We start from the raw sequence: 13440 nt of genomic DNA on the forward strand, positions 1-13440 counted from the left end.
GCAACCTGATGTCTTTGGGAGATAACAATACAATTGAACTTTTCTTTGTTTTTTTCAAGGTCTGAATTCCTCTTCTCACTAAATGATAACATGAAACAAGTCCTGAAAAGGCCTAGGGGCGGATTATTATCTCCTTCATGACAGGAGACGCCCAAACTTCATCCCCACAACGCGCGAAAATTGCTCTCCGCCAGGGTTGCCAGATTTATTTTTCCAAACCAGCCAAAGTCAGTTATAAAACCATACCTCCCAACATTTGAAAAATAAAAAGAGGGACAAAAAGATTTTTGGCCACGCCCACTTTTGTGACCATGCCCCAATTAACACACCCCATTTTTTTCTAAAAATACTCCTTTTATATAGATGAAATGGCAGGATCAGATGCAAATGTGCTATGCCCTCATACTGTACTACCTAAGGAAGCCCACAGTAGCCCCCCCCCCATACACAGAGCCCCCCCATACACAGTGCCCTTCATACACAGAGCCCCCCATATACAGTACCCCCCAAACACAGTACCCTTTATACACAGTGCCCCCCATACACAGAGGCCCCCCATGCACAGTGCCCCCCCATACACAGAGGCCCCCATACACAGAGCCCCCCATACACAGAGCCCCCCCAAACACAGAGGCCCCCCCCATACACAGAGGCCCCCCCCATACACAGAGCCCCCATACGCGTTCCGACTCCTTGCGCTGCTTCTCTCCTGTGGCTCCTTCTTCGGCGGTCCCAGGACCTTTTATAAGGTTGCGCCCGTGTGTACGTGTGACGTCATTACGCACGGGCGCAACCTTATAAAAGGACCAGGGACCGCCGGCGAAGGAGCCACTTGAGAGGAGCAGCGCAAGGAGTCAGAGCGCTCATCCCGCTGTCACGGATCCTTCTATGAATGTCCCGCATTTCCGTAATCTATTACGAAAATGCGGGACGAGCTATAGAAAGCGGGACAGTTGGGGGGTATGATAAAACCAGCCCAAAACTGGCCAAAGCCACTTTGAAAGTAGCCCAAAATGCGCAATGAAAACAAATGTCTAAAAAACCTGCCTTTTTAAAGCGTATAATCACTACCCATGCCCTGTGCCCCCTCTCCAGTTACTGGGATGGCTGTTTCCCTGCCCTCTGTGCCCAGCCCATGCAGGTTATTGTAGTTTTGCTGCTTCAAGTTCAATACGGAAGAATAGAAAAGGAAACTTCTATCTATAATTGCATGCTGGGTATTGTAGTTTTATATTAATCTTAGCTGTAGGCTAATAGTAAGATACAAACTACATTACCCAGCATGCACTGGGATAGGCATGTCAGAGGAAAAAAACTTGGGCCAGTTTCAAAACTACAAACCCGCCAAAGCTCCAAAATCTAGTCCAAATTTGCACCTTGGCGGGTTTATACTTTGGAAACCCGCCTGGGCTTTAAATTAGCAGCCCAATTTGGCGGAAACCCCGCTAACCCGGCAACCTTGCTCTCAGCAAACACGACAGAGGCACACAGCGCATGCGCAGACCCGCCCTGACGCAGCACAATTTGCGCAGAATACACGCGAATGGAATACGAGGGGGGCATCTGTATTGTAGGAGCGGGAATACACATAAACAGACGGTGCGTTTTTCTCCCCGCTTTATTGAAGAGGTAATGTACGCATGCGCGTATTTGGCATCGCATTGCGCATGTGTGGTGCTGTCCAACCAGCGCGCGTTGAATCGTCAGAACGGGGGTCTTCCGGGTGATGAGGGGTTGCTGAGGGAAGAGGGCAGCTGCGCATGCGCGCCCAGTTGAACTCTAACTGTGTTGTGTGGAAGGGTCAGTCATTTATCAGTGTTTTACCTGCATTCCCCCTTACTGACTAAACTCCCAGTAGGCCTGTTAAATGGGCGCTTTTGTTGTTAAAGGTCAAGTAAGGCATCAGTTTAATTGTTAACACTATTGTTATTGCTTATGTGTTTATTCAGGCCCCTTCCTACTCTCCTTCCATCCTGCTGCCTGCTTGGGAATTAGCCTTGCTGCCTTTCCTGGAAAAAAAATACCTATCATTTTTATCCTCTGTATTAATAAGCAATGACAGCTAAAGCTATTTGTTGCTGGGGTTGAAATGATACTAACATTTTCCAGATATTAAAGAAATGGAATAGTGCTCTCCCATTCCAAAGTTGCCCCCTTTCTATGGTTGCCACCTTTTTCTGGCGGTAATAGCGGCTTTTGGGTGGGGGGCGGGTCGTTACAGCATTTTGAGGCGGGGCTTTGATGTAAGGGGGCAAAGAAATGGGCAGGAGAAGGTGGGTGGGGCTAGGAAACAGGCAGGGTTATAGGCGGAGCCAGGGTCGGACTGGGTCGCTGGGACACCGCAGCCTGGACCCGACCTTGCCGACCATTCCTCCCCTGACACATTAAACTTATGCATGCTCAGGGGAGGACATCAGGTGGGGGCACTTTGGGGGGGGGGTAAGGGAGGCTCAGCAGGGGCCCCCTGTGTGGGGTTAGGGGTGTGGTGGACACGGCCGGTGGGGGCAACTGCAGGGCGCCTGGGGCAGTTGTCCCGGTGGGCCTTGCACCCCCCAGTCCGACCCTGGGCGGAGCAGTGGGTGGCCTGTGTTATTAAAGGACAACTGACAGTGGAGAGGGTAGGGTTGCCACCTGTCCGGTTTTAAAAAAGGGCTGTCCGGGTCAAAACCACCTGCCTGGTTTCCCACATTTAGAAAACCCGGGCAGGACTCTTTAAGATTGATGTGGCGATCGCCCTGCCCCAGCGACATCATAGCCCGGCCCATGTGATGTCGCATCCCACCCCACTCCCCGGGAATAGCTACGGCAAATGTGGCAACCTTAGGAGGGGGCCAGGGAAGGGAGGGATTTATAGGGCGTTACAAATTTACAGGTACATTTGTAATAGTGGTGATTTCCCAGCTAGGCTGGTCAAATATCGGCCAGGTGACAACTGTACCCTTTTATTTGCCCCCCCCCCCCTCGTTACGATACAACTTCAAACAGTGCTTGGGAATGGAGCAATAGATTGGGGATCCTGGACGTTTCTCCACCTTCGATCCCCAAACCCAACATCGCTCCCCAATGCCAGCCTTCCTATATATTTTTTTTCCCCATTAACATTGGTAGCAGGGACCATTTTTACTGGCCAGGACAGTTTGATACCAGCCAGGTAGTAACCATACTGGCTGTGGTCATTAATGGGGGGGGCATTTTTGCAAACTGCACGTTTAAAAATACTTTAAGCATAATACTAGCTGATCTGTAAATCAGCTGGTCCTGCTACATTGGTCGGAGAGTCGGAATCGGCAGAGCAGAGAATAGAGAGAGAGACAGATAATATTATAATGCTTTCATTAGCAGTTTTATTTGCTATTATAGTACACTGTCATTAGAACTTACTGGAAAGTTGCTTTTGTTATGAAAAGAAAAATATTTGTGGGCAGGCCCTTAAAGGCATAAATACCTCTGTCTTGCAGAGAAGTGAAAGCAAGAGAGTCATGTGAGAGAAAAGCGGAAGTGACTGGGTCTCATCTACAGTGAGAACTCTGATTTTATTTATCATATGGATGTGTTTGTGTGAGGAGGGCACCCACACCCCTCTGCCTTCTGCATCGCTCTATAGCAGCACGGGTAAGTATATTGTGCTGTATTGGACATATTTTTTTGAGGGGAGGGGAGTGGAATTTCTGTATTATCAGTATTAAGTATTGCAGGGCTCTTCCATCCATTACTCTTCACTGTTTCTTCTCCATATACACTCTGTGCATAGTCCTACTCTCCCCTCCCCTCCAGTACTCTATGGACATAGTCCTACTCTCCCCTCCAATACTCTATATGCATAGTCCCACCGTACCCTCTGTTATATTGTGCATAGTCCTGCTTTCCCCTCTATTACTCTATGTCCTACCCTACTCTCTGTTATATTGTACATAGTCCTACTCTCCCCTTTATTACTCTGTGTGCATAGTCCTACTCTCCCCTTTATTACTCTGTGTGCATAGTCCTACTCTCCCCTTTATTACTCTGTGTGCATAGTCCTACTCTCCCCTTTATTACTCTGTGTGCATAGTCCTACTCTCCCCTTTATTACTCTGTGTGCATAGTCCTACTCTCTCCTATATTACACAAGGAAGAGTGGAGCACACCCTATAAGGGTACAAACGCCCTGAGTGCTGGCTAAAGTGAGGGAATATATGGACAGAGAGCCGCACACACAGGGACTTAGCAATAAAGTGAAAAAATGTATTCAAAAAAATCCAACGTTTCGAGTACTGACTGTACTCTTCCTCAGGGACATACATTTTTTCACTTTATTGCTAAGTCCCTGTGTGTGCGGCTCTCTCTCCTATATTACTATATGTGCATAGTCCTACTCTTCCCTCCAATACTCTGTATGCATAGTCCTACTCTCCCCTTTATTACTCTATGTGCATAGTCACTATTACTACTTACCCCCGTTACACTTTGCAGAATCCTACTCGCCCTCTGTTAAACTTTGTACTTAGTGCTACTCTCCCTCCTTTACTCTTTGTGCATTGTGCTGCTGACTCCCTGTTACTGTGCATAGTCCAATTTGCTCCCCTTTACTAAATATGCCTAGCCTTCCCACCCCCTGGTACTCTGTGCGTAATCCTCTTCTCCCCCATTACTCTATGTGCATAGTCCTACTAACCCCGTTATACCTTGTGCATAGTCCTACTCTTTACTCCCTCCTATACTCTATGTGCATAGTCCAATTTACTCCGCTTTACTATTAAACTGGCAATCTGGCAGATGAGATTTAATGTGGATAAATGTAAGGTCATGCACCTGGAATGTACAAATATGCAGCCACTTGTACCCTTAATGGGACTGCACTGGGCAAATCCTTGATGTAGAAGGACCTGGGGGTATTTGTGGTAATAAACTTGGCCGTAGCAATGATGCGAGTAAGATATTGACCTTAAAAGGAAAAGAGAAGGGATTCTGGGGAGGAGTACTTCCCCTTTATAATGGGCTGATAAGTGCTGGGCAGTTTTGCTCTCCAGACATGACTGAAACAAATCCAGGTAATATGTTTAAGATGGACCTATTTTAAGCAACTTTTCCGTTGGTCTGCATTTTTTATATACATTGAATAATTTATTGCATTTTCTCTCCTAGGCCTGAGCCAAAATGCTCCTGAGGTTGCTGATGCACCTAATCCTACCTCTCGGTAGCTTTGCGGCTACCTCTTGCTATGGAGACCATGGGAAACAAGTGGATTGGTAAGTTTTCTCTGGTGTCCCTGCTCCTAAGTGGGGAGGAACCCAATAATGTATGTGATTATGTACATTAACTTACAATACCCTCCCCAAGTGGGCCCAATACAGAACCCTGTGGCACCCACTTAGAACCACAGTGGCACATACAACCTGCCTTTGGCACGGTTCTGTAACCTTCAGGCGTCATGGCAGCACCCAAATGTAATTAACATGCATAGTGTATATATATATATATATATAAGTGCTGACAAAAATAATGCATCAAACTCAACAGTAGAAAGCACTCACAGCTACAGCATCAATCAGGTCAGTGATTTATTTCAGCATACCATCTACGCGTTTCGATCACCACAGGATCGTCATCAGGATGATAGACAGGAAGTGAAGTGTCAGGTTAAAAAACCCGCAGTATCCAATCAATGTTTATACAACATTAACCCATTCAATAACATGTGAAAAGTTTAATCAATATCAGGCACTTAAAAAATCCCCATATGATCAAAAATAAAATTATTATCAAACATCTAAACATATTAATACATAAACTAGGACATATCCCATATATATCAATGTAGTAAGCCACATGGCAAAGCTCATAGTGAAATATAATTTTAAAACACATATAAGTCAATCTATCAAGACACATGACAAAGTCACATGTCATGACTAAAAATTGAATTTATAAATATCACCATTAACTTCAATACTCATCTAAACTCATGATAGTGCATAAACTAGGACATATCCCATATATATCAATACGATAAGCCACATGGCAAAGCTCATAGTGAAATATAATTTTAAAACACATATGAGTCAATCTATCAAGACACATGACAAAGTCACATGTCATGACTAAAAATTGAATTTATAAATATCACCATTAACTTTAATACTCATATACATTAGCTATTACATATTAATAGGGAAAATAAGTTACCCACCCAAAGTTATAATGTGATAAAAACTAGCGTGTTGTAAAAAGTTATTTCATTTTCATAGTGAGATTTAGGAAATGTGAACAAATAAACGGACAAAAATTGTCCAATACTAATAAAAAACATTTCTTACAATCTTTATAAAGTTAAAAGCAGTCACACTTAAAAACATTTAAGGAAGTCCCTACATAAAGACCAAGAAACATCACTTAGGATAGTGGATGATCAAAATAGCATCAAATATCTTCAATGCGTTTTTAATACACAATTGATTGTTTTTGGAATATAACTCGGTGTTGCTGGTCTTTTTTGGATATATATATATATATATATATATATATAATTATAAGGAATATTCTTTTAATCTGTTCATTGTGTACAGGTTTATTGTGTACAAGCTGCCGCAACTGAGAAACAAAGGAGAAGAAGCAGGCATGACGTACGTGTACCAAGACAGTAGCAGCGGCGGCTGGGTGCCAGGGGCCACACTGATGAACAGTACAGACTCCGCAGTGGGCCAGACTGTCAGCCAGCTGTACAAAGCCTTTGGGATGAAGGTGAACCATTAATAGTCAATACTGTCCAAATCACAAGGGGTAGTTCTTCTTTAAATTAACTTTTAATATGATATAGACATTGATATTCTAAGACAATATGCAGCTGGTCTTAATTTTTTAATCTGTAATGGTTTTTCAGTCATTTAACTTTCTGTTCAGCAACTCACCATTTGATATTTTAGTAGATAACCGGTTGCTGGGGTCTTATTTACCCTAGCAACCAGGCAGTGGTTTGAACAAAAGCTGGGAATATAAATAGTAGGGGGCCTGCATGTTAAAGATAAGTAATAAAATTGTAGCCTCACACAGCGATAGTTTTTGGCTGCCGGGGTCAGTGACCCCAATTTGAAAGCTGGAAACGGAGAGAGAAGAGAATGGCAAATAATTCTATAACACTTTAACAAAATAAATAATGAAAACCAATTGCAAAGTTGCTAGGAATAGGGCTTTCTGTAACCAAAAATACACTGACCTGCCCCTTTAAAGGGGCAGTTCAGTGTAAAAATGAAACTGGGTAAAACAGACAGACTGCGCAAAATAAACAATATTTCTAGTAGTGTTCTGGCCATTATGTTAGACATGTGCCCACTTCAGCCTTTATAGATTACATTTTTGCCTAATTAACTATATTACAAATATTTTTGCTTTTGTGCAGTCTGTATATTTTACCGAGTTTCATTTTTACACTGAACTTATTGACAGCTTGAGACCCATTAAAAACAGTTTGTGTAACGAGATGGTGCATTCTGCTTGTTTGCCACTAGAGGGACTCCTCATAGAGAGAATGCCATATGCCTTACAGCTTTACCAGATGCTGCAGCCTCACCCTCTGTTTCTTTTATAGGACGTAGCTTACATACTGTATAATGATGAGCCCGCCAATATCTCCTCGTCCGGCAGCGATAGAGGCCACACCAAAGGTACGTATGGGGTCATCGCGCTCTGCATCTGATATGCAACACCCTAAACAGAGAGATCAGGTACAAAGTTTTAGTGTTATGTAGGCAATGATAGTCTGACAACTTGCAGTTGGTCTTTTTTTGGGGTATTTTAAAATCTGAACAGTCAGTCTTGGACTGTAAACTGCTACCTTGTTGCTAAGGTCAAGTTTCCATCCAATCCTTCTGTAAAGACTGTGAGCTCTGAGGACTACTTTAAGGTCAATGCCATCCCCACTGGCAGGCCATGCTTCTCCCTGACGCCTTGTCCCATATATATTTTAAAGGAAAACTATACCCCTAAACAGTGTAGGTCTTTATAAAAATATATAAACATATATAAAATATATAAACATATATAAAATATATAAACAGCTCATATGTAAAACCCTGCTTCATCTAAATAAACCATTTTCATATAAATATACTTTATAGCAGTATGTGCCATTGGGTAAACCTAAATAGGAAACTGCCATTTTAAGTACTAAGGGCCGCCCCCTGGGATCATAGGATTCACAGTGCACACAAACAAGCCAAGGCACACATACATGCTAGGCCCCATCAGCCAATGAATGGGCAGAGTTCTGCCTTTTGCTCCCACACTACTTCCTGTTACAGTTAGAGCTGCATCACTTCCTGTCAGCTGATCTCTGAGGGAGCACACAGCCCATCACTAAATGGCGGCTCAAGGGAAAGGCTGTAAAAGGGCAATATTTACTGATATATATATTCCAGTTTGGGGAAATTCTTTAACATAATATAAACTATCTGTTGGTCAAGTATTCATTCTGGGGGTGTAGTTTTCCTGGACCAGTCAGGGAACAATGGAGTCTTATGGCATGAAACTGCCAGTTATTTCCCCTTTACACAAATACATCAGGTTAAAGACACTGAGGACCTTATACACACATTATTTTACATTGCATGGACTGGATATTTAACCTATTGGTTTCCCTGTAGGCATGCTCCTCCTTGATAAGAAACAAGGATTCTGGTTGGTACACAGCACTCCCCGCTTCCCTCCACCTGCTGACCAGTCATATGACTGGCCTCTCAGTGCCCATCGAAATGGCCAGTCCTTTCTCTGTGTCACCTACCCGTATAAACAGTTCGGAGACATTGGTAAGGAGGAGGGATGGGGCATGATGGGAATACTGGACTGTCAGGGCGCATCGATAATGCTGTCCCCCAATCCCATCCTCAGGCCAACAGCTGCTCTATAACACCATCCTCCCGTATGATTCCTCCATCCCCGAAGACTTCTCTGTGGACTTTCCTGAACTCAAGACTGCAGCTGAGAAAGGGGCAGTGACCCAACCACCATGGAACCGCCAGGTGGTACTTACCTCAGTCGGTGGCAAACAATTCACCAGTTTTTCCAAACATGCGCACTTTAGTGATGGTAAGGGAACTCTTCTACCTGCATTATGTCATACAGTCGTCTTGGCTTATATAGCGGGACACATTCTACCCGGCCCCAGAAATTCATCATCCGCATCAGCCCCTGCCCCAATGGAGCTTATAATATAATGTCCTTATTACATTCACACACTATGGGCAGTGCCATCACGATCATTAACCTGTGTGGGAGAAACCTAATTACACAGGGTCGGGCTGGGCCGCCGGGACACCAGGAAAAATCCCGGTGGGCCCCAGCAGCCCAGATCCGACCCTTGCAGCGTTCCCCCTGCCCGACCGTTCCTCCCCTGACACGTTAAATTTACGCACGCTATGGGGAGGATGCCTGGTGGGGGCCCGTGCGGGGGTGGGGTTAGGAGACGCGGTTGGCGGGGGCACCTGCAGGGCCCTGCACCCCCCAGTCCAACCCTGGAAGTACAGAAAACCCAAGGGGGGGTCATGGGGGGCAATAACATGCTATAGGAACTCACGGTCCAAGTTATTTGAGTTACAGGGACAATAAGGCACTCGGGGGCGGGGTTACTGGAATAAGGAGTTACAGGGACAATAAGGCACTCAGGGGCGGGGTTACTAGAATAAGGAGTTACAGGGACAATAAGGCACTCAGGGGCGGGGTTACTGGAATAAGGAGTTACAGGGACAATAAGGCACTCAGGGGCGGGGTTACTGGAATAAGGAGTTACAGGGACAATAAGGCACTCAGGGGCGGGGTTACTGGAATAAGGAGTTACAGGGACAATAAGGCACTCAGGGGCGGGGTTACTGGAATAAGGAGTTACAGGGACAATAAGGCACTCAGGGGCGGGGTTACTGGAATAAGGAGTTACAGGGACAATAAGGCACTCAGGGGCGGGGTTACCGGAATAAGGAGTTACAGGGACAATAAGGCACTCAGGGGCGGGGTTACTGGAATAAGGAGTTACAGGGACAATAAGGCACTCAGGGGCAGGGTTACTGGAATAAGGAGTTACAGGGACAATAAGGCACTCAGGGGCGGGGTTACTGGAATAAGGAGTTACAGGGACAATAAGGCACTCAGGGGCAGGGTTACTGGAATAAGGAGTTACAGGGACAATAAGGCACTCAGGGGCGGGGTTACTGGAATAAGGAGTTACAGGGACAATAAGGTGCTATGGGGCGGGGTTACTGGAATAAGGAGTTACAGGGACAATAAGGCACTCAGGGGCGGGGTTACTGGAATAAGGAGTTACAGGGACAATAAGGCACTCAGGGGAGGGGTTACTGGAATAAGAAGTTACAGGGACAATAAGGCACTCAGGGGCGGGGTTACTGGAATAAGGAGTTACAGGGACAATAAGGCACTCAGGGGCGGGGTTACTGGAATAAGGAGTTACAGGGGAAAATAAGGCACTCGGGGGCGGGGTTACTATAATAACGATCTCTATTCTTCCCCTAGATCTGTACTCCGGGTGGGTGTCCCAGGTGCTAAAGTCCCACCTTTTTGTCCAGTTTTGGCAGAATTCTCGGGGAGTCCTGCCATCCAATTGCTCGCTGCCATTTCACACCTATAACATCATGGAAATCGACATTTCCTGTGCATACAGCTTCTCTACCCACAATGACCACTCCAAGTGGTGCGTAACTGACGGCGCCGGCTGGGCCTGCGTAGGGGACATGAACCGGGACGTAAAGGAGGAGCGGCGCGGGGGGGGCACAGTTTGTGTGAATGACCCTAATGTCTGGAAGTCCTTTAGAAGCCTTGTGTCTTCCTACAACAACTGCACCGGGCCTGTTAGTTATAGTAGGGTGTGAGTGCTTCTCACTGTGGGTATGTATAGGGCCTTGCACAGAGAAATACTCAGAGTAAATAAGCATTAAATCTCTCCTCTGTGCCGTATAACATAGAGCTGCTTAGGCACGGGGAGAATTTGAGGCTACGGTTTTATTGTTATTGTTACTTTTTATAACTTATTTTTCTATTCAGTCCCTCTCCTATTCATATAGCAGTCTCTCATTCCAACCACTCCCTGGTTACTAAGGTAATTTGGACCCTAGCAACCAGATAGCTGCTGAAACACCAAACTGGAGAGCTGCTGAACAAAAATTGAAATCACTAAAAAACGACAAATAATAAAAAATGAAGACCAACTGCAATATTACTCTCTACATCATACAAAGTTAACTCAAAGGGGAACATGCCCTTTTTTGTTGCTTTGTGTAGCAGCTCTGATAGATATATAATCTATAGTCATTTCTTATTAGACAAGTCAGTGCTAGTAACAGGCCATAGACATTTTGGTCATCCTTGCTGCTTGGCCACAAGACAAACAATCAAATCATATCAGGCAACTAAGCAGCCGACCTGGTGTTCGGCCAATGGAGTTTTTATTAAATTACCTCATAGGTATGTGGCCAATGATCACCCAGATATCAGTTGGGCAGGCCCCTGTATATGGGTCTGTGATTTAATGAACTGTCAGGATGGCCGAAGCCTATAGAAATTACATATTTTGGCACAGGATTGTATTTTATATATTATTAATCCTGGGGTTTTTGTAATAAACATGCTTTGGGTCACTTTGATATGTTTTTCATTTGTTGACATGAGAGTATTATGAGATGCAACAATAATGGCCTGATGCCCTCGCTCATTTTGTATCCCTGCTATTGAATCTGAATCATTGAACTGTGTGTTACAGGTATGGGACCTGTTATCCAGAATGCTCGGGACCTGGGGTTTTCCATTCAAGGGATCTTTCCATAATTTTGATCTCCATACCTTAAGTCTGCAGAAATGTCATTGACATATTAAATAAACCCAATAGGGCTGTTCTCCCCCCAATAAGGGGTATTTATATCTTAGTTGGGATCAAGTACAGGTACTGTTTTATTATTACAGAGAAAAGGGAATCATTTAACCATTAAATAAACCCAATAGGGCTGTTCTGCCCCCAATAAGGGGTAATTATATCTTAGTTGGGATCAAGTACAGGTACTGTTTTATTATTACAGAGAAAAGGGAATCATTTAACCATTAAATAAACCCAATAGGGCTGTTCTGCCCCCAATAAGGGGTAATTATATCTTAGTTGGGATCAAGTACAGGTACTGTTTTATTATTACAGAGAAAAGGGAATCATTTAACCATTAAATAAACCCAATAGGGCTGTTCTGCCCCAATAAGGGGTAATTATATCTTAGTTGGGATCAAGTACAGGTACTGTTTTATTATTACAGAGTAAAGGGAATCATTTAACCGTTAAATAAACCCAATAGGGCTGTTCTGCCCCAATAAGGGGTAATTATATCTTATTTGGGATCAAGTACAGGTAGTGTTTTATTATTGGGGTCTCTCTATATACAGTATACCTAAGGACTGTTCGGTTAGCCTCGCTCCCATCACTTAACTGCAGCAAATGCCCCGTGTAGTAAATGTCACCACTTGAGCTCCTGAGTTCCATACAAGGCATTATTACTAGGTATTATTTACAATTATTATATGTTAGGGCAGTTATTCAGGTTTGTTCCTCAAGCTTGACAAAGTCCTGCAGTGCCAATTAATCATCACAAGAGGGCGAAATCTCCACATCGTATCTGACAGCATTTCTGTTTGGTACATTTGCTTTCTATGTTATTTAATGCAATAGTTTGTGCCCTGTTTCTGCAACTTGTTGCACTGGGGAGGGATCCCAGTAATATCTGCGCATTTATACGGCCCCTTTCTATTACAGTTATACGCGGCGCCGCCCCTCTGGGGAGGGATCCCGGTAATATCTGCGCATTTATACGGCCCCTTTCTATTACAGTTATACGCGGCGCCGCCCCTCTGGGGAGGGATCCCGGTAATATCTGCGCATTTATACGGCCCCTTTCTATTACAGTTATACAGGCGCCGCCCCTCTGGGGAGGGATCCCAGTAATATCTGCGCATTTATACGGCCCCTTTCTATTACAGTTATACGCGGCGCCGCCCCTCTGGGGAGGGATCCCGGTAATATCTGCGCATTTATACGGCCCCTTTCTATTACAGTTACACGCGGCGCCGCCCCTCTGGGGAGGGATCCCAGTAATATCTGCGCATTTATACGGCCCCTTTCTATTACAGTTATACGCGGCGCCGCCCCTCTGGGGAGGGATCCCAGTAATATCTGCGCATTTATACGGCCCCTTTCTATTACAGTTATACAGGCGCCCCCCTCTGGGGAGGGATCCCAGTAATATCTGCACATTTATACGGCCCCTTTCTATTACAGTTACACGCGGCGCCGCCCCTCTGGGGAGGGATCCCAGTAATATCTGCGCATTTATACGGCCCCTTTCTATTACAGTTATACAGGCGCCCCCCTCTGGGGAGGGATCCCAGTAATATCTGCGCATTTATACGGCCCCTTTCTATTACAGT

General features: G+C 44.8%; 1 protein-coding gene across 4 annotated transcripts; it reads left to right on the forward strand.

The window, feature by feature from the left end:
- Positions 1 to 1497: 1497 nt before the first annotated feature.
- Positions 1498 to 11621, forward strand: dnase2 (deoxyribonuclease II, lysosomal). Of its 4 annotated transcripts, none has more exons than XM_012953172.3 (8): positions 1498 to 1629; positions 3459 to 3612; positions 5125 to 5228; positions 6546 to 6720; positions 7565 to 7640; positions 8619 to 8780; positions 8863 to 9060; positions 10495 to 11621. In XM_012953172.3, exons 3-8 carry the CDS (start codon positions 5137 to 5139, stop codon positions 10848 to 10850), a joined length of 1059 nt encoding a protein of 352 aa, XP_012808626.1. In that variant the 5' UTR covers positions 1498 to 1629; positions 3459 to 3612; positions 5125 to 5136; the 3' UTR covers positions 10851 to 11621.
- Positions 11622 to 13440: the final 1819 nt, after the last annotated feature.

This window comes from Xenopus tropicalis, chromosome 3 (assembly GCF_000004195.4).
Source record: "Xenopus tropicalis strain Nigerian chromosome 3, UCB_Xtro_10.0, whole genome shotgun sequence".
In the NCBI taxonomy this organism is placed as follows: Eukaryota; Metazoa; Chordata; class Amphibia; order Anura; family Pipidae; genus Xenopus; species Xenopus tropicalis.

Coding starts and splice junctions, on each gene's coding strand:
- dnase2 (XM_012953172.3), top strand. CDS start 5,137: ATGCTCCTGAGGTTGCTGATGCACCTAATCCTACCTCTCGGTAGCTTT. Junction 5,229..6,545: donor CATGGGAAACAAGTGGATTG/GTAAGTTTTCTC, acceptor CATTGTGTACAG/GTTTATTGTGTACAAGCTGC. Junction 8,781..8,862: donor TAAACAGTTCGGAGACATTG/GTAAGGAGGAGG, acceptor TCCCATCCTCAG/GCCAACAGCTGCTCTATAAC.